At 40.4% G+C, this 21963-nt stretch overlaps 2 protein-coding genes and 1 long non-coding RNA gene across 5 annotated transcripts in view; 1 reads left to right on the top strand and 2 right to left on the bottom strand.

Moving 5' to 3' along the window:
• Positions 1-21963, bottom strand: part of LOC122575960 (cadherin-99C) — a 74595-nt gene that overhangs the window by 46497 nt on the left and 6135 nt on the right. The window lies entirely within an intron of this gene.
• LOC122575972 lies at positions 5347-8439 on the bottom strand. Its single transcript, XR_006319599.1, has 3 exons — positions 8309-8439; positions 7978-8159; positions 5347-7734 (listed from the first exon to the last, which is right to left on the bottom strand). It is a non-coding gene; the product is annotated as an uncharacterized LOC122575972 (long non-coding RNA).
• Positions 8465-11288, top strand: LOC122575971 (uncharacterized protein C15orf61 homolog). 2 transcript variants are annotated; one of them, XM_043745545.1, is made up of 4 exons: positions 8465-8685; positions 9919-10124; positions 10620-10863; positions 11072-11288. In XM_043745545.1, exons 2-4 carry the CDS (start codon positions 10023-10025, stop codon positions 11197-11199), a joined length of 474 nt encoding a protein of 157 aa, XP_043601480.1. In that variant the 5' UTR covers positions 8465-8685; positions 9919-10022; the 3' UTR covers positions 11200-11288. The 2 variants fall into 2 exon arrangements, with proteins under 2 accessions (XP_043601480.1, XP_043601482.1); XM_043745547.1 differs by lacking the exon at positions 8465-8685 and having other exon boundaries at positions 9991-10124; positions 10535-10863; positions 11072-11212.

Below are 21963 nucleotides of genomic sequence, written 5' to 3'. Positions count from 1 at the left end.
ATAAAACCTCGTATGCAACAGGCGTGCAAGGAAAGCGTCCGATCGCGAGTATTAAACAGCTGGATAGATTTTCATAATAATAATAATAATAATAATAATAATAATAATAATAATAATAATAATAATAATAATAATAATAATAATAGGAGAGGGATTTTCATAATTGAAAACGGCGATATAAAAGCGATATGATATAAAAGACAGAAATCGAGGCATCGCATAGTAGCGTTAAGCCAAGAGAGATAGGATAAGTGGAGACTCCAGTTCCAAATTCCGCATTACGATATGTAGGATTTCGAGCAAAGCATCTATACTAGCAGTCGGTACCACGGTCACGACTTCCGCGTTTTCAGCAGGGCTATTCGTGCTTGTTTCGCGATTCATTCGAGTCACCGGGGTTTCACCGACATCGATCTTCCTCCTGGTCATGGATAACTGTGTTCGGGCTTCTTCAAACGTAAAAGGAGCACCAACGCGAATCGATGGGCTAGTAAAACGCCTCGCGACGGGAGAGCAATTAAACGATCGATTTATGGTTCCCGCCAATCGTTACACGCCAGGTACCTGTTAGGTTAGCTCGTTGATAACGTTCCAGCGGCGCATACTTAGGCATCTCATTGTACCAAGTACCTGTTGGATACCTACTACGAGACGTACATGTCCATCCAGATCTCTAACTAACGCGAACACCGTACACCTGTATAAAACTGATCGCGAACCTTTCGCAACCACCGTACAACCGGCGTGTTTTTCAGCGCATGCGACTCGCTAGTCGTGAAACGCTTTTCGCGCGTTTGCACGCGCGTATGAAAAGCACGCGTTTCTCATAAATGCGTTTCATAAACATACCTTCGTGATAATTTAACAAAACATCTCTGTACTTGATATAACGAGGAAATAACGATTATATCGTTAATAATAAATATGCCAATAGTAATAATATTCCAAGAAACGTTGAGTAACGTTCCTATGGCGAACAATTTTAGAAACTAAAATGTTCATTTTCGACGATTTTACGTTACAGCTATCGACCAATTGTAAGTCGCGGAATGTTGCCCGATTTTCAAATTACCGTTATTCTCTGTAAGTATAGACGGTTTACGCGTTCAATCGTTCGAGTAAACGCATCCGATGTATGTATTATACCTGGTGCGCGTATCGAAATACTAGTACACGCTCATTGATAGATATGTACCACCGATTCAAGCCACGTAGCTTATGTCATGAAAACCGGATTCGAACGACGCACAGCCGCTCTCCGTTAATGAGAAGTACCCTTTACATAATGCTTTCTGTCCGATCTCTCTAGAATCTGAGAGTATACCCGAGAAATAATAAAAAAAAAATCCATCTATCGTAATAATTAAAAACATTTCAAAGCGAGATAAACCGCTATGACAAAGGCAAGAGAAGGGACGAAGAAAATTAATCACGGGTTAGCAATCTCGTTGACTATTTTGTATATTTCATGTAAGATGTATATCTGATCTATCTAATTTCAATATCGAATTTCAACTAATCAGTACATATGTTATCCTATATCGAACAAACACTCGAAAGGGTAGTAACCTTTGATTTCCTCGTCTTGTATATTATTTAATTTGTTTAATTAATTTTATCTATCTGTACGCCTTGTATTATTTTCCTCGTTCTCTAAACCACGACGATTAATTAACCTATGAACTAAAACGAATTACATAAACGTTGTACCTTATAGATATTGTAATCAACCTACTCTTTTTTACGATGGAATCGAGGTAGTCACCTTTTGAAGCGATCGATATAAATACATCTCTCTATCTCTCTCTGCCTGAAACTAGAGGCTTCAGTTGTATTTATAAAAATTATCAGTACAAAATAATTACATGTCTTTAGATTATTATTATTATTACGCTGTATGATGCCAGAGTACCGAACGAAGGAAAATGGCATGAACGCGTCTTTGTTACCTGTTAACAGGTTTTCAAGTTCCCTTAAAAAATCAATAACGTCATCGGTGAAAAGCTAGCAAGTTTGCTCACGAGATTCGCGACAACGGAAATTGGCAATAGCGGCTTGCCTTTGCGCAGCGATGAAGAACGTTTCAATCGGCGTAAAGTGGACGGCCGTCGGTCAACCGAGTCAACAGCGTGTAATTGGAATCGAGCGGAGCGAACAGTGACCGTGCGCAAAGACCAAACCGAGTAATTACGAAACATCCCCACGCTTTCGATAGAAACTGGAAACCAGCGCAGCGGCTCCACTCGGTTCGAATCGACGCGATCGCTCGTAACGTGACTGTGTCGCGTCCCGCGTAAGCAAGCATGTACGAGAGTCGCGTGTGCGGTGCATGCATGCACGAACGACCGATCGACCGAGCCACAGCCCCCGGGAAGATAGAAGGGATCTTCTCGAACGCGACCCACCTTTCCATTTTCTTTAAGGACACCGTTTCTCGTACGCCCGAGCAAACCAGTTCTAAGCGTATGCATGCGATACTCGTCTCTCGACGTGAGCCATTCGAGTGCCATCTTACGCTCTGGTCGCGGCCACAACCTAACCTGCGCCTGTGAGTCTCCACTGCCTCTTTTTCTACCTCTTGTTCGAGAAACGTTAAGCCGCCGTATTTTTCCACTTGAAATATGAAGCACGAATGCCGACCGGTTCGTGTATACAGGGTGAGGCACTTTTGAAATCTTTCCTTTCCTCGCACCTTATCGTCTTTGGAGGAAAACGGGCCGGAATAAAGTTTTTTTTCACATTTCCTCACATTTTTCCTTTTCTCTTTTCATTTCTCAGTGCGCGCGCGCGCGCGCGCGTGTGTGTGTGTGTGTGTGTATGTGTACAAACGTACATATATCGAAACATTCATATATATATATATATGTATCTTGTTCATTTTTACGACCAAACTATTGCGATCGAACTGATGCTGGTCGGTGATTTCGAACGACTCGTTCTCTGCTCTATACGCATTATCGAAAATAGGTAGAAATACCAAGATAATTCATTTAAAATATCAACGACCACTACTCTTCAATTAAAATCGTTCAGAAAGCCTGACTCGTGTAAAATCACTCGTGTAATCGAATTCATAACAAATAAAGTAAACTCACTTTTCTGTGGAACAGCTTCAACTACAGACGTTACATCTGCATCGACCAATTTACCGGTGAAATAAAATTGGTACGCCCGTATTGTCTCCTGCAATTCTCACGGAATTGCGCGAGTGACCTGGATTCATGGTTTGCGTTTAAGCCGTGACGAAACCCGGCGTAACGAGACCGCAATATCGTGGTGGTCCACCGTGTGGACGTTAACCCGTAATCCGTGCAACATGCATAAAACTCTCCTCCTAATCCTAATAATAAACATCGTAATCCTAAATCGCAAGATTAATCGGCAACTTGATAGCGTTGAAACTGTTTGATATTTTGTTCCTACTGAAAATCAAAGTACGTCAGTTTTGGAGATAAAAATAAAACCAAAACGTACGATATTTCTCATTGAATTTACCGTCGATCGTTCCCACTCGCAGTAGCTTCCTTCTTGACTGAGAAATTTGCCACTGATCGTGCCATCGAGCAACTCTTTTATCGACCTACTAGACACTTGCGGAATCTTTTGTCGCAAAGGACTCGATGGATAAAAAATAAAATCCGACGCACGAAAGGAAAGCTATTCGATCGATAACAGACAAGCTACGAAACCGCATTGCCAGTGTTTCTTCAATACAGTTCCGTAGTGATGTCCGTGAATTACCGTATAAGTTTTTATGATCGTGAAAGCTTGCTACGCCACACTAAAAACTGACCTCGTCCCGTATTACACCTCGAAAGATGAACGAAGCCAGCAACGACCACCCACGACGATTGTGATCGCCATTTCAACGATCACACCAAAAAACATAACGGTCGCGATGCGATATCAAAGGTTACGACTGGTCACCGTGATCGACAAAGTCGCGTCGACGCGAATGCCAACAGCACCGTAAAACATCGTTCGATACGATCGTCCGGCGTAATCTTCGTAAATCATATGTATTCATACGACGTAATTTTTCCAAGATATTTTCTCGAGAACTTGGTCGCTTAACGTTAAAAACCTTTTTACAAAGACCGAAATGGAACGACTTTCCATAACTTTCGACGAATATAATCGAACGTTCCAGCCAAAATCATACCAATCATGGACACGTTGATTCAACGTTGCGAATATCTAACAAACTATTTTTCGGAAAATATGTAAAGCGATTACGTCCTATAGAAATACAAAGCGTTTCGTAATTCGATAAGCTTTTATAATAGACGAAGAAGGACAGTTAGCATGCCGGCGTGAAACTTTTGATCGGTGGTGAGAGGCGAAACGAATAAAAATCCGCCGAGCATCCAAACGTGTTCCTTTTCCATACATCTTTGTTACGAGGTCCGTTCGATTTTGCCCACGCACGTGCAATTCTCGCCCGCACATACAGAACGAGGGCATGCATAGTGTTTCGCGATGACGAGAGCTACGCGTTATACTTGTACGACGTTGATCTCTCGACAAGATAAAAGATGCGTCCTTTTCTTCCATGCACCGTACTTACATTCTTCGTGATATATGCGTTTCTCTAGCGAACGCTTCACGATAATACGCACTAGAATGAGAGAAGTTGGGTCAGAACTGGAAAATATTTGTTACGCGTACAGAGTGATCATTGGCCTTTTACGGTAAATGCTTCTATCGCAGTGATGCAAAGTCCACGAACGCAAAGGTACGGATGAATTATCCGAGAAACTTTACTCGCAAAGTAATTATCTAAATTTAAAAAAGACTGCATCTCCGTTTCCTCATAACTAATCATCGATACATAACTAATATATCGGAGAGTGACATTTACGCAACGATACCGAGTACCTTTTACTCCCGTTACAAAACACAGCTCATTACCTAACGGCTCGTCCGTTCATAGAACAATGGCAACTGAAACTGGTGGATTTCGACAGCTCGTAATTACATATAGGTGGACCGTGCGAAAATTCGTTACGAGCGATAGCGCGATATTTGTGGAATTCGATGTCGAGGGTTGGACGCGGAGGAACGAAGAAACCGTTGCACGTAACACGCGCGAGTTTATCGTTCTTCTCACGAGAGCAGCGCGTTGATGGAATTTTACGACGCAAAATTCCACCCGTCCTCGCTTTCCCGTCAGAACTTATGTGATTATCTTCGTGTGTGGTTTACGATATCATCCATTGCAAGGGATTAAAAGGTAGGCTCTCGCTCTCAGGAATGACGACCGTGAAGGAGTTTCGGCGAAATCGGCGTGTCATCCCGATCTGGCTATCGCGCCACGGAATAACATCGATAATGAGAGAGATAAACAGAAACTGAGAGAACTGCCAGAACAAAGCAAATAGAAATTTTTTTTTTTATTTATTTATTGTTTGTTTACATTTTACAATTTGTCCATTAGGACATTTGGTAAAATATTATAATTTAAGTAAATGGAAATTGTGCCTCGCGTAATAACGTTACAGTCTTTCCCCTCTTCCTAAAGCTTCGCCGAGAGTTACGTTACCTGAATTCAAACGATCTTACGTTCAACAAACTGCAAATCACTTTATCAATGCAGATCTATTATTTTACTAGTATAGCTCTAAAGGAAGAAAAATTGCTACGTTAACCAGCGTAAACACAAACTAAAAGTCAAGTTGTTTAAAATCGTTTGATCAAAAACCGAACGTGTATATATACTCTATGTAATACTACTAATACATACGTCGATTTAATACTTAAGAGAACGTTAACGGATAATATAATATACGAACTCGTATCTTGAAACCGAGAAAACAGATGAACGGGCCGGTAGACTTGGTAAACTTGTAAGAGAATCGGACTGATCGCGTTTCGAAAAGGATATAATTTAAAAAGATATAAATTTAAAAAATGCATTTTACCATTGGTCGAACCTCGTTCGCGCGAGGATAAGAAACAAAAGAGTAAACCGTACAGAGGAAAGCGTATAGAAGGAATAGGAAGGTAAGACAAAACAGACAGCTCTTGGGATGGAAAGCAAATCCGTTTGTGATTCTTTGGTTGCATCCGCGTCTAACCACGAACCGCACGTTGTTCACGATACCGCAATGGCCAACAAAAAGGTTCTTACCATCCGGCCAGGGGAGCCGTCGTTAAATTCTCGCCAACAAATTTCATTATGTAAACGCAACATTTTCAGTCAAAGGCTTTCTCATTTCTGCACCTCTCGCGGCCACATTAAACCGACAGAGCGCCAGCATACTTTCTCGCATAAAATTTTGCTCCGCGACATGAGAATTTCACAACCCTTGAACGAGTTCCTTCGCAAAACTACCACTTTTCTCCTTCTCCTTCTCCTTCTCCTTCTCCTTCTCCTTCTCCTTCTTCTTCTCCTTCTCCTTCTCCTTCTCCGTTTTTCTCTACGAGACTTTAAACTTTAAATTATGGTAATACATGTTTGGGCCTTCGGGGCATGTGTGTAGACCCACTGAAAAACGAACACCAAAGAGCAACATCCTAGTATATAAACTTTAGAACCCGCTAAATGAACGCAACAGACATGATAATTCATGGCCCGAGAATAGCGAGAATAAGCGAGGAGAAGAACTAGGTGTTGTTAATCTTGCTGAAAGTTTGACGAAGATAGGCGAATATCGCCATCCTGACTCTAAACGTTAACTAGAAATAACATCGTCGATTAAATTATACGTGATCGTGAATACGTTGTATTCTGTATATTTAAAGGAAAGGCGGAACCGGACGCGGCGCGACACGGCTCGACGCGACGTCAGAGGTTGAGACGGGGACGTCCCTTCGGTCGTTCCGTTAAGCACGTGTTCTGGCAGTTGGAATTTTCAATTCTGAACGAATACACCTAGATCCATATAGAGAGGCAGGCGGCGCATGACCGTTACATCGTTTATGTATCATCGCGGACATCGTAGACGCGGTTCCGAGTGCACACGCATCTTTCCCCCAACAGAGGCTCGCATATCGCATATCGCATATCGCATAAGAATATGTCCATAAGGATAAACGTAAATATACGCAAATAGAACGTCCCAGAAATACAAGCCAAGCTTATTTATAATAGTTCCGATCCTTTCGCGCACAAATACGCGTACTATGAGATTCTTCCGCCTTCGTTTACTCTTCTCGCGAAGATTTAATCGATTAGCCCCTCATATAATCGTAAACCGGTGTAGCCACAGTGAAATAAACATTTCTCGCTCACCGAATCTGATTAGCACATCGACGAAATCCAGTATGATAACGATGCTTGTTTACGTATGTAAAGCAAAGGGAGTCGTATCTTTTTTCTTACATTTTTGATAATATAATGTGACGCGCGACGGTCAGCCGGTTAACTCTGCTATCAATATCGCAGTTATGTATATAAATAAGTGCAACACGAGCCACCGTTAATAAAAATGCATGATAATTTATAAAACGAGGCACGGTATATGCTCCGATGCGTCGCGATATATTATACATATCGTATTGGGTAATTAAGTGATCGGGGATTTTGTCAATACCAGCTAATAACAAAATCCGCAATCACTTAGTTAGTTAGTAACCCAATAGTAGTAGGTCGATCGAATTCTATGGCGATTCGAGCTTAGACACTGGCTACCAAGAATCAAACGATCAACCATCGCGACACTCTGATCGTCTTTATCGAGATACCGATGTAACGATGATTACTTGCTCCGTTACCGCGACTACAGACGGAACCTAGTCGAAACAAAAAAGAAATTGAAAACGATTAGTGAACAGTCGACGTCATCGCGAATCGACTCCGAGTTCAAACTTTTTCACTACGCCGAGATAGCGATTTTATGAAACGACAGTTGCCAAGCGATTGCTCTTTTCAAATACCTAATATCAAAGTAACCAATATAACAACGATTCGTTGCACATACTTTTCCAATCTCGCTAGAAACATACATAGATCATAATACTCAAGTATATACGTACGTAATATATACGTTCTATTCATACAAGAAAGATATTTCGTGTCAATCATTATCCCTTTTAGGCTGTTGAATATAAATAATAAAACAGAGACAGATCGTCGTTAATCGTGAGCACTCGTTCGCACGGCTAGTCAGCCGGGAACAGCGTCAAATCATATTCAATGCGATATCGATGTCGTTATTCTGCAAATATTAAATATAAAATATAATTGAAATATACAAATAATAGCATAATCTCACACAGATGTGATAACACTTGTAGCTCTCTGCCGTCTAAATAGATTATATATATATATATATATATATAATATTTAACGATGTGGATCACTCACTCGAAAGAATCAATTCTATCGGCGGTGTTTAATAATTCTGAGACCTACGTGACTTAAGAAGATTCAAAAAGACCGCCACGGAAGATCAATATGTACACTGTACACCGATGGTAGCGCCAGAACCAGTTGGCCTAATAATACAACCAGTCACTTCGCGTATAATTCCTTTCGTGATCGACGTATGTATATACACATAGGCGTATCATCTATGCACGTTATACGCATAGAATTGCACAGAACACGTGGAATACCATTGAACGAAGAGATCTACGTTAAAAGCAACGTGAATCGTGAATCCCAAAGTACGGATGTAACACGTTGAGACGTGTACATTTCTTCGCAACCAGAGTGCGAGTTTCTTGCGCATGCGACGAAACGTGAGTAAAAGCGCTTTACCTTAGCAACGCCCAGAGAGTTGCCACGATATTTCAAACAGGTGCAGAAAATTGCCAACATTGATCAATTTCCGTTAATTTAATGCAACTTGCATGTAAATTTAGAATGCTAGAACGCTATTCTCACAACGTATTACCGAATTACATTACGTAGTATGACGCGTATTTCCTCCGTAAAAAGACATTTCACTGTGCATGCATTGAAGAACAGCACACTTGCAACGGTATAAAAATTAAATTAATACATAATTAATATATAACGATATATCAAAACAATTGATTTGGATAACTACGTACATATGTCCCGACATATGTCAAACGAAAGAGATATTTAAAGATAATTTTTTCTACAGAAAGTGTGTATAACAGTTATAAAACATAAACGTTAGAATGTTTTATCAATTCGAAATCTATAATTATTTTATCAAATACGCGAATTATACGTGGTATTATCGCGCTATTAACGTAGCAAGAGTAAGGCGGATTAAAAAAGTACTACTATAAGAATATCTAAATATCTAATTTGACAGAGAAAATAGCAAACACGATCACGGTTCGTGAATGCAGACGAATACACCGAAATCTGCTTCGAAATGATCTTCCACTAGCCGATGAAATTGATCCCCGTTAACCTTGACATTTTGCATGGCACTCGCCATGGATTTATTTTAGAAAGGTAAAATACAATGTGCCACGAGAAACTCGCGAACCAAACAGGCTCGCTGGTTACTTTCCTCGCATGTACAGAGATAGGATACATTCGCCATACGGTGTTCTATATTCTGCATTCTACAGGATGAACGCCAACAACGACGGACGAGAAAGCTTTGTCTATCGGCTAACTCGAAGGAAAGGGAAATTTTTCATATTTACATATTTGAACGAATAACGATAAACGATACGAGCGAAGTATGTTATTTGAAAGCAAAGTTATTTGAAACATATTTGTCTTGCCATTTTACGGATTATAGATTATAGATAGAGCCTGTTTCTCGGTTAGTCCTAGTTGCGTGGCTCACCCTGTATATAGCCATTGCAAACAGTCGATACATAGGTAACGTACTACGTACATATGTATATGTTAGTAGCAGTACGTATGTATATGGCACAGTTCTCTAGATCGCAGGTGCGCCTATCTATCTATAGACGCGCTTTCTCGTAAGATCGCAAAGTTCATCGAAGAAAACCAAACTCGAATAAATTGTACGATTGCAGGTCGTTTCGCGCAAAGATTGAGACTTTGAGCAGACAGGAAGAAACATGAAATTTCTTAAGAGAATTTGATCGATCGGAACTTGGGACAAAATTTCAGTGGTCGAATGCTTGTAAAAGCCTTGTCCGTACAAAGGAAACTCGTCGTTTGTCCATACGGTACTTGGCTGAAGATCGCTTCCAAGAAGACCAAACCCTCAGCATCCGAGGCAAGTTTCGTACCCAGTTTTACATCGAGTTTCTTTCTCGTCGTTCGCTCCCCGATCCTCCGCACCAATCACGCGCATACGTACTCACGTACGACATTCAGTGTCGGCACCGTCGCGCAAAACTGACTACCGTTTCCGCGAATTTCCCTTCCTATTCAATCGCAGTTTGAATAGATTACCATGAGAATTCTCGCGAGACTTTCGATCGATGAGATCCTAAGAATCTATCGATTCACGCGACACCTATACAAGTATTCACTCGTTTCATATAGTTGCTAAACTTTCGAGATCGTCGTTTAATTCGACGTTTTCATACCGAATGACGATCCGCGTGAACGAGACGCGTCAGCTGATGATCGAGGCTTACCGGTATGTAACGGGAGCCATAATGCCATCCTATAATGCCGTAGCTGTAAACGATCGACGAAATGGATATTGGTGAAACAGATAGACGAGGGGATGCAAAGTAACTCGCTGTCATTACGGTACAAACAGGTGTTAACAAGTTATCTCCTGCAAACGAACGAGCCACCATGGACCTCGTACTTTGTCAAGTATGCCGACGTTGTGAACGATCAAAGAGGGATGTCCCATTTCAATTGGCCAGTGGGCAACAGCAATTATCATGTACTTAGAACCGGTTGCTTTCCATACATCAAATATCACTGCACCAAGAGGCCACGACAGGACCTCAGCGCCGAGGACAAATTTTTCAAGGCGATCAAGCTTCTGAACCTTGGTATACATTTTCGCATACCGTATTTATGAAAAATAAAAAGGCGCCTCGCCACGTCGATACGTGCTCATCGTCATTCTTCTACGATCTTTACCTTTATTCACATTTTTTCCATCCAACGATATCGTACACGGCGGAGATTCAACTCGGCGTGGCGTCTCGCCACTATAATTAACGACGATTAGCTATTTCAGATTTCTTATCTTATCAGGTATACCTACATTAATGTATGGACTGGCTGCAATTTTATTGATCAGACACCGAGAAATCGTGAATACGTCTCAAGGATACGTAGCGATATATTTCTTACTGCCCGAGGACAAAGGTTCCATGTACTGATATACACGTAGATGTACGCATTGTATTGTATTTGTGTGATTTTTGATGTAAATAAAACGTCAAATGAAAAGACTATAGAATTTAACGTATTCGTACGCATGCATACACAGTTACGTTCCAAACGGTCTTTAATTATAAAATCTGCCGTTTTACTCAACCGACGTATTCCGTTCCGTCGTGCAATCGCATTTATTGAAATTATGAATTCAAATTAAGTAGCTACATGTACAAATGTACGACTATATAGGTGCATTTAAATGAGATGGCAGACATCTATCCGTTGATTTGACTTTTAGGGAAGATAATAGCATTTCCTACTGCGTAAAAAGGAACGGTGCGCGTTTGTTGGCAAGCACCTAACGATCCGACGATGATTGATTCGAAGACAATAAAGCATGAAACCGGTGATTTAGATTCGGCTTGCGTTTGACATACAGCGATCGGGTTCCTGACCTACGATGACTAATGTTCCTTTTATGACATCGCGTAAAGAGGAGAATACAATAAGAGACAATTGCAACGCGCCCGAGGCTCGGCAAGTTCCGTTTCATCGCATTAATAATTCATTTGATAAATAATTAACTCACGACTGCCGAACAATCGTTTAACGACGCGCGATCGAAGGAATTTCTTGAATCAGTTGAACTCACAGAGAATTGGGTGTAAACAATTTGAAAAAATTGGAAATATTTGTACAAAAGATCTAACTTCTGGATAAGACTCAATATCTTTATGTCGATGATTAATAACGAAGAATCGCATAGAAACTTTAGCGAAAAGATTAACAACTGGGACCGAGTTTTCTCGATAAGGCACAAATAAAAGATTTAATTAACAGATGACTTTCACTCGACGGAGACGACGATACGTCGGAACACGGCGAAAGAACTTTCACCGAGGAAGATCTGTGTACCTGTTGCGCAACTTTTGTACGCGACATCAGCAACCTTCGACCTACTGGTATCGCTGCCTAATGCCAAGCCATCCTTCCTAGCGAGTATCGCGATATCTAGAATCGTCCTATCGAAGGCTCGATACACGTTACACGATGTTATCGTCACAGCGCTATACTCGACCGCGAGGAGAGACATCACCTTTTCAAAGGACAACAAGCGTTGGTGATTGGACGTACTTCCTGCCACCATTCAACGTAAAACACAGCTTGTCATAAATATTCAAATACAACAATTCGTACTTTTATTACATGTCCGATAAATCTAACATATTTATATACGTATATCCTACTGTGGAATTAACAATGTGAATATTGTGACAATTAAATAATTAACGAGTAAGACTCAAACTTACTTTGTTTTACTTTGAGTATAAAAAATTATCAAAGAATCATCGACGTGTATAATACGATTTAGCAAGTCGATGATCACATGGAAAAAGAGTAAATTATCTTTCGAAAGTTTGCATTTCGTTTGTACCGTATTAATAAATTTGCCGTATTCTAGTTTCCAGAATGCATATCCACATATCTACAAGATGTATTATTCTTTAATAATTAACAACGCATTTCCATGAAAGCAACTTGAAGTCAGAGGTTGTAGGTACCGTACACTCTTAAGCCATTAATTCTCCTCTTGTAATACCGTCCGAGTCGACAAGATCGGCATTGACCAAGCCGAAGGGCCTGCGTGTCTCCCGTACAGAAGAACGGAACGAAACGAAACGTCCGATTGGAGTTGTGCGGGAATCACAAGGACCGATCGTACACCTTGTATCCACGCGAGACTCGTCTACATTCCGAGCACGTGTTAACGCGCGACGCTATTTAACGTAGACGTAAAGTCGTAGACGCGGACGGAGGATCCGATCGTTGGAAGAGTTTGCCACAAAGTTGTAAAGTCGCGTCACGCACAATTAATTCACACAAGACCCGCGATCCCTATTTGCATATCCGATTGGTCGTAACGTTTCGAATTAGAGATGCTATCTATCTAACCTTCGAACCTATTACAATATTAAAATGCTTTAGCGTCTTTCAATGCCAGTCCGGGGCCTCCACAGAAAAGATTCGCTTGCTTTAGATATTGGATTGCGCTCCCTGGCACTAACCTTGCACTACCTTGCTGCCGCGAACTACGAATTTTTCAAACGAAAATATTATCATTTTAATAATGCTACAAAGAAATATTTCTACTTTTAATTATAGAATCGTCTTAACTTGGTATCTACGGAGTAAATGTCGATATATGTAAATGTTTGCACGCGTTAGGTAAATTTCATTCTCTGAGCCTTTGAACGCATTTACATACTGTGTATGATAAGAAATATTCCATCGCTGCTACATATGCGTTCAAAAAAGTCTTTTCTTATAATCCAATACCGTGCGACCCTTTTCAGCGGCATCGTTGCATAAATCATTTTGTATATTCGTACGATCGATACTTTGCAATTTAAAAGTACGTTAATCGCGATATTGAAATAAGAGACGATGAAAATGAATGAATATACTTATTTCTACTTGCGGTGTATAATCTGCATTTTTATACACGAGAATCTCTCTTCCGAAACTATTATATGTTCGATCTATTATATTTCTGGCAGCTTTCGAGTTTCGACCAGGGGATTCGATAAAGATTCGTACATACCAATGAAACTAACGTCTACCAAGAGGGGAGAAAAGCTGACGGCAAAAGAAACATTTACATACGTCAAAAAGACGAGCTGCGCGATTCGCATCTTGTCTCCTGACCGCAGAATAAGTCATCGTCTATTCCAACTTGCTTATTGTCCCCCGCGCATAAACAACGGTATCATCGGACAACCTCGTGCGCCTATCGCATAATCTCGCTACCATTCATCCCGCGTTTGCTCCATGGTTACAATCGTACATATTCGAACGCAGAAATGATGGCATTGTCCGTGTCCAAGAACTGCAATAGGTATCCTTCTTGCGGCACGTGAATGAGTTCACATGCAAATGGCAAATTTCGTATAATCGGTGCGCGACACCAACCGAAAATGAACCGAGCCAGAGAATCGAAAAACAGCCACAACTGATGTTCCTTCCTCTGTTAAAACGAACGCGGTCGAAACAGATCACTGTCACGAATATAATCGCTCTCGTAAAACAGTCTCTCGGTTCTCGCAGTTACTTCGCATTGTCCTCGTTGTCTCGCATCGTCGTTCCCATCCAATGACGCAACGCGTCCAATACAACACGTATCCGTGTGAACATCGAAATATTCTCACAACCGAATGCAATTGCCGAAAGGAGTCGCAATTAACTCGTAACTCCCGAGTTTTTACACCGAGGCCAGTTTTCGAGGAGAGCATGCGTTATATAAGTCACGTGGATGAGATGATCACCGGGTGATTCGAGGTAATTAAAACGCAGATCATAAATACGTATAGATAATCTGCAGCTGGTTTGGTTTTTACGAAACGCATCGGTTAAATTTCACCGGATGATCGAATCTCTCTCTCTCCATCTATATGTACATATATTTTATCCATCTTACCTTTTGTACACATCGCGTTCTAGTTCCCCGCCAATTCGATGTTACTCCTAATTAACGCAACCTAGCTTTAATAACATCCTGAGCTGCTCCTCCTTCAACGTGATGCGGCGCATCGCACAGATTAATTTAATAGATTAATCGTCGTATATTAACGAGGAACACGCGAAGCACAAGTACCAAAGGCGTACAATTAAACGCAACGCGGCTGTATTCTATCCGGCTCGCTTAAATTCCGCAGGACGCAGTTTCAATTTCGCGGCACATTATCATAGACGCGTTATCGATTGTGAGATACGATGCTTGGTGTACATAGTTTCGCGAATACGATCGATCTTTGACAATCCTGTTACACGACGTAACGTTTTTCATACCTTATAGTTCCTGTAACTTTGGATATCGGATGGATTTACACGGAACTCTTGGAATTTACGTATGAGACAACGATCGTCTCATAATACTTTAATTCGAATCGATAATACTTTAATCGTACATCGATATCATAAATTATTCGCTTAAAATGAAATGAAATAAAAGATCAGATAACACGATACGTAACATCAATAGTAATTGTTATTTATCATCTACTTTGAGCGGCAAATTTTCTGAAACTTTGCTACAACTAATCATAACATACTACCATGTCACAGCGTAAAAGTAAGTCGTAAAATCCATCGTGTTGAGCGTTTTATCCGATCGATGTAATTAACAAGTTGTCAACTCGTTAGCAGACTTATAATTTTCGTTCGTGCGAACATTTTCTCCCATTAACGAGCACAATCTTCCTTTGAGATTGTCGTTAGTACACCGTTTTTACCAGCTCGTCTAATCATTTCGCAATCAATCTTTAACTTTGATCAAATCGCATAAATCTACAGCACGACATTCGCATCACGATTCATTCGCATTTGCGTTCTAACAATGTATCGTGACAACGGCTTAATTACCTTAACGGGGATGTAACATTATGGTAACAAGACCTATAAGATCAAGATGCACGTTCTATCGCAAACAATTAAGAGATTAAGAATCGGTACTTGGTTCGAATCGGTATGTCGTTGATAGCACGGATAAGATTTAATTTTACATCGGAAAGAGCAGAGGAGAGTTGCTGCTCCAGCAAGTTTCCGATACAATTAAAGGAAAGAACCGTGGGACGAAAGGAAAGAGTCTAGTGGAGAAATCACGTACTCCATTATTACGCCACGGCGTCGCACTTACGCTGATAACCCGAACAGAACCCGGAGGATCTAGATCGAAAATGACAACAATCGCCGTGTCAACATCTAGCGCAAATTGCACGATCTTGTTAAATGGGACGAGTTAAACGATTTTGCATCGATGCGAAACTGATGCGGTGACAATAGCGCTGACGTATCCAAACTGGCAAATCGGTTAACATAAGGGAAAAATCAGCTTAACAAGCGACACCGAACAAACGAAAAAGGAATGTCCGAACGCTTGCAATACCGATTACGTACTTTGAATATCACGTTAATGTCCTGTGAGAATAACGCGATAACCAAACAAAACGGGTACTACCGTATAATATGCGCTCGATATACGAGCTAATAACAATTACTTGGCTAGTTGTACTTTTTACTTAAGATTTCTTGATCAATATATGTACCAATTAGAGCCAAACACTTTTATATAGAACACAGAAGACTCTTTGATCCAATTTGTTGAAATACAATTTTCGTGAGTAGATGTACGATACAAATAATTGAAATATACAAATGTGACTGTTTCCTTTTACCTATAACGTAAAACGTATAACGTATAACGTGTAACGTGTAACGTGTAACGTGTAACGTGTAACGTATAACGATAAATACAAAATGTACGACAGATAAAAAACGATTAACTTATAAACGATAGACGACCTTATCGGCTTTTGAATTCTATACATTTAATTGAAAATCCAGCGATAGAACGAGTGAAAAACCTGTAAAACAACGGCAGAAACGACGCGGCAGCTCTACTTGACATTTATCACGAATCGCTGCAAAGGAATTCACATTCACCTCGCGGTATTGACATCGTCGCTACACCGATCCGTACGAACGTATCTACACACAGCGAAAGATGGTTCGTTGGTGCCCGAAAGCTAATTGCATTCTCAAGGTAATTCGGTTGATGAATGCATCCATCCGCAAGAAAGATGTTTTCCTCACTGCTCCCCAGGATATCCGCTCAAGCTCGTCGCCAACGGCCATTGTTAAAAGATAACCCTGCGCGCTACATACGTATATGCTATACATCGACAATTTAAAAACCGCCACCGATTTACCTTTTAACGTTCAACTGTCGTCGATAACGTGGCGATATTATACATACCTTTGAACAATCGAAAGTCAATTACAAGTAAGCTTCCAGGCATCCAACCTATTGTACATCGCGAGTTCTTCACGACTCTAGCCACGTTGCGAACATAGTAACGCTCGCTAATTAACTCGTTGATTAACAAAAATGTACAAAGATCGGGCCAGACGAAATCATTGAAATTTTACGTACGCCACGGGGAAACGATCCTTTCGTAAAAAGAGCCATTTCATCCGTTGAAAAGATAACGGGGTCAGGCCGTATGCTCGGAAAACGAGTAACGCGTGGATCGAAAGGAAAACGAAATTAACGATGGCTAACTGTCATTTGCACAATCAGGTTTAACGAGAGATTTTAATTGCTCGGCTCGAGTCAAGAGCAAGCTAGGCTAGTTACGTCAGTTTTGCGTAAGACGAAATCAATTAGCTATAATGAGAAATCGATGTATATTCGTTAAACGTGTAATGACTGATAGTACGGTACCGTGTAATTTAAATTTCAAATTTAACGGATCGTATAACGAACGAGAACCTTTTCTAAGAGAAAGATAAAATAAAGTAAAATAAAGTAAAACAAATGCTCTTTCTTAGATGTGTCCAATGTGCGTACTATATGTATTTATTTCAAATCGTACGGCATAAATATTCTTAGCCCGGGACAAGTGTAGATATCCTCACGCGCGAATGGAATTGGTTTTTAGTGTAATCGATATTATAACAAACCGACGATTATCGATATCCCGTCATATCGCTATTAGTTTGCCAGATATTCGCGAAAACGGCCATTCCAGCTAACCTAATTCATATCTTTTATTTATACTTTATACAGACCTATATCTATATGTTTGGCATTTTATCCGGCTAGAGCGAGCAGGCGATCCAGAATTCACTGTGGTGGTACCGACAGGTTTTTGCGAGTATTTTGGAAACTATGGTAGGCCGAGCGACGATTGCACGGTTACACGGTTACGCGTGTAAAAAGGAAAAGATTTTAAGAACAAGGTATTCAAAAATCTTCCAAGTGCCAAGTAAACCAGTAAGCAGATTTCCAAGTAATCAGAAAAGTTGCTTAAGAAGCGTTCGTGGATGAAAGTTCACGTAGAATTATCGTAACGACGATGCCGACTGTATGAACAACGCAGCAGCTACAAGACGGTGCTACTACAGATCATGGATCTGACCTGTATTTTAGGTTTTTAACTACTGAAAATGGAGGTGACAAGGGTCAGGGGTATCGCGAACTCGCAACAAGTAACAAGCAACTTGGCCCCTTCTTTGAAACTCCATGCGATAATTGTAATTCGATATATCTATGAGACACACGATACGGGTAAATTTCTTTTCCTGTCCGATGATTAAACATTTAGGTGATCGTGGTTGGAAATATGAGTTGATCGCGCACCGCTCGACACGGAACTGTGAACCCTAGGTAGGAAGCCACAATTCTGTATCTTTCTTACGCGAGAAACACTTGGGGGATATTACGAAATTGATTAATGCTTATATTATATTATATTATATTATATTATATTATATTATATTATATTATATTATATTATATTATATTATATTGTAACAAAAGAAGGATAGAAAATTAAAACTACGCATCTATTACATTTATATTTTACCTTATCTATCGTAAACCTATGTGTTTTAATAAAATGTGTTCGATAGACGGTATATATAATTTTCTTCGCAATTTCCTAACTTTTCTCAGCTATTGGCGACCGATTTTAAGGCAAAAGTCCCACTTAAATTATCCAAACATTTTATACTTGCGTAAAATGTTTTCGCATACGATTATTATATCATTCCGACGATAACTTTCGCCATTTTCGCCGTTTTTCGAAAAACTTGGACAAAACTTTGACTCGATCGGCCAATTATTCGTTCCCTTTTCACACAGGAATTTCGACTCGACTTCTGGCTTCACGCATCTTTACCTTCGCCATCGTTTTTCTCCGCGCCCCTCCTATAATCTAACCTCTTCCCATCTTATCCTTGCTCGTGTCCTGCATCTGGCTACCTACTCTACAACCTGTGTATCTCGCAATCACGATCAATGGGCACGGTCAGTAGCCAGCAGCATGGTTAAAAGTGCCGCGCCCCTCTAAAAAAAGGAATACATGAATTGGTGACTCGATCTGAAAGACATTCCGTAACATACAGGAACCTTTCAATTTGTTCTGGCTGTTTTATGATCCACGGTCCATACTGATTGACAAACGTTTCAACGAATGCAGTATCCAATACTATTATTATAACTTCCAATTTATATATATATATATATCTGTTTTCTCAAAAACTTAATTAACGCATCGTAGTCAGTTTATCGCCATCTTTATCTAATCTTAATCTAATCGAGTTAAGCGAATAGATATTTTTTGTACGAAATATTCGAAAATTCTTTTTCTCAAATTTTGTCGAATTACACAACGGCAAAGAATTACGCATATGAGAATAATGTTTCAACTTCTCCAATGCAAGTCGATAAATTTTCAAACACCAAAATTCTCAAAATTCTCAAATTTCTCAAACTCAAAATTCTTCGTTTTATACGTTTCGAACGGTATATGTTAGCGACGGCATTTCCTACGATTCTAGAGGGTCAGGAAAACAACTAGCCCCGACGTTGTACTCTGAACCGATGCAGCGACCTACCGAATGTCTACCAGGACAATCCGTTTATTTGAAATAGATAGATAGATAGTAGCGCTATATTTAACAAAATGACAATTTGATGGCCCACTTGCCATTCTGGCCATCTTGCCATAGAGTGGGAAAAGCGGACTGAACAGCATTGTGTTGTGAGAGACGGCACGGCTCGGTATAAGCGTTCCTAAGATATAATTAACTTTAAGAAGTAAGAAAGAATTAAGAAGTAAGAAAGGTTATAATTCAACGATACTCGGTGAATGAATTGTTCTCTATTCCATAATTTATATCAAGGCAAATAACCGCTCGATCTAATTATGTAAAAAATTAATCGAATAGTGCGTATCGCGATACACGTACTCTGTACTTACATACGGTTAAGTGGAACGTATCGCGTAAGAGGAGCTCAGCGGTAAGTTCGGTAAATCAAACGTCGGACAGGGATTCGTTCTGATTAATTGAGTACAGATAAACGAAATCCCACTGCATATATCATGCTCTGGTGTTTGTTCGTTATTATTACTTGCAAATACTACTCCATACATCATTTTTCGTTTGATCGCGATGAAAAGGGGAAAAATGAAAATCAGAAACGAACGATCACGGGAATGCCTGTACGCGTATGCTTCTGAGACTACATCTATGCGTTGTACGTCGCGCAGCAACGACAATCGCGCAATTTCTGCGAAACCAAGCGTGCTAGAAATTAGAAAATAAATCGTCTTCCCTCCATCCATGAACGATCGCATTCCTTCGAAACTACGTAGTAAATGCGATAGAGAAGATCATAGTGAAATAACCGATCGAAAGACTCTCCTGCCGTTTAATTTCCTGCAGTTTAACCATCTTAATAATTAATGGAAGTAATTTTCTGCAATGTGCGAAATCGATCGTCTGCGTTTTCGTTCCGTATTCACTTTCAAATCATCGTTCCTATATAAATAATACACGACTGTCGTTGCCGTTTGCGACGCGACATTCGTTCCGTAGAGATATTTTAGCCACCGAGAATTTATTACAGCGACCAGTCGGCGTTTTTACTTATTTCGTTGTTCGCCATGATATGATGCGACGCGATACAAGGGGCGACCATCAGACAAGCTAAAAAAACGATCGAAACACGCTTTGCTTCGCACCTTCGAAACACCCTTACAGGAGCGATTTCTCGATGCATCGAACAAGAACCATGAAAAGCACGATAAGCAGGAAGGTTCCCAACTTTTGATCGTTCAATTTTGCAAGACTTTGCATCGAAAATTTCAAATTTCAATTCCAAATTTCTCTTGGGCGATCAGCCGCGTTCTTCTTTCACGTAAAAACGTATTTCGATTCGACGATTTCGCTTCGAACAGATAGTTTCTTTCTAAGTAAAACGTGTCTTTTCAACATCATCACGTTACAGCAATCTGTCTTCACGATTGGAGTATTAACGCTGTCCTAATTTATTCTCCCCGTATACTCTCCTCGGCTTATACCTGTTGCCCGGCCTCTGCTATGTCTATGCACTGCTGTGTTAACTCGCGGAACAGGTGGATGCAGAGGTCAAACGTAACGTCGAAACTAGTCGTAAATCAAAGTGAACCGAGGTGGTTCGCAGTAGGCGCAAATATAACGGTGACGACGGTCAAGTCACCGCGGTGCCATGGCCTCCTTTCCACGCCAACGTTCGCCCCTCTTCCTCTTCCCCTTTTGCCTCCTTACGGCTCGCGATACCTCTTCTTCGACTTGGCCAATTCGTCTAACTGTACACTGTATTTTCGTTCATATAATCCGTCTCTTTCCGTACGTTGAAACGCGTGTACACGATTATATTTGGCTCATAGTCGTCGAGGCTCGTGGTCGCGTTCGCGTCGTTTGCATTCCGCGAAAAATTATGCAACTCGTATCTATATTTTCATTTGGAACAGCGATCAGGGTATAGCAGCAGCGATATGAAAATTCGCGAAATCGAAATCGTTCTCAACGAATTCGAAATAGCTTATCGATACAACTTATCGATACAAGAGACACGTTCGAGAAAGAATGAAAGAACAGTAGCATGCATTCGTAAGAGAAACGCATATTCACGTTCGTCTTTGATAAGTTAATAATAAAAAATGTATACACGCGTATAAGAAAGACACGCTCACGTAATTACGATAAATACGATATTCGGTTCTGCTAAATTAGAAGACGAGACGGCGATTAACTTGAAACGATGGATACACGTAGGCTAGCTAAATGCCGTATCTGTGGGTGTGCAAACACGCATTCTAACAATATCCGACTTTTATGTTAGAGTATCTTATGCGAGAGGAGAGGATATTGCGGTACAT

The sequence above is a fragment of the Bombus pyrosoma genome, linkage group LG15 (genome assembly GCF_014825855.1).
Source record: "Bombus pyrosoma isolate SC7728 linkage group LG15, ASM1482585v1, whole genome shotgun sequence".
Classification (NCBI taxonomy): Eukaryota; Metazoa; Arthropoda; class Insecta; order Hymenoptera; family Apidae; genus Bombus; species Bombus pyrosoma.
The sequence above is the reverse complement of the archived record's forward strand: the minus strand, read 5'-3'. Positions and strand labels throughout refer to the sequence as shown.

Coding starts and splice junctions, on each gene's coding strand:
- LOC122575971 (XM_043745545.1), top strand. CDS start 10,023: ATGCTTGTAAAAGCCTTGTCCGTACAAAGGAAACTCGTCGTTTGTCCA. Junction 10,125..10,619: donor CCAAACCCTCAGCATCCGAG/GCAAGTTTCGTA, acceptor CGGTACAAACAG/GTGTTAACAAGTTATCTCCT. Junction 10,864..11,071: donor GATCAAGCTTCTGAACCTTG/GTATACATTTTC, acceptor TTATCTTATCAG/GTATACCTACATTAATGTAT.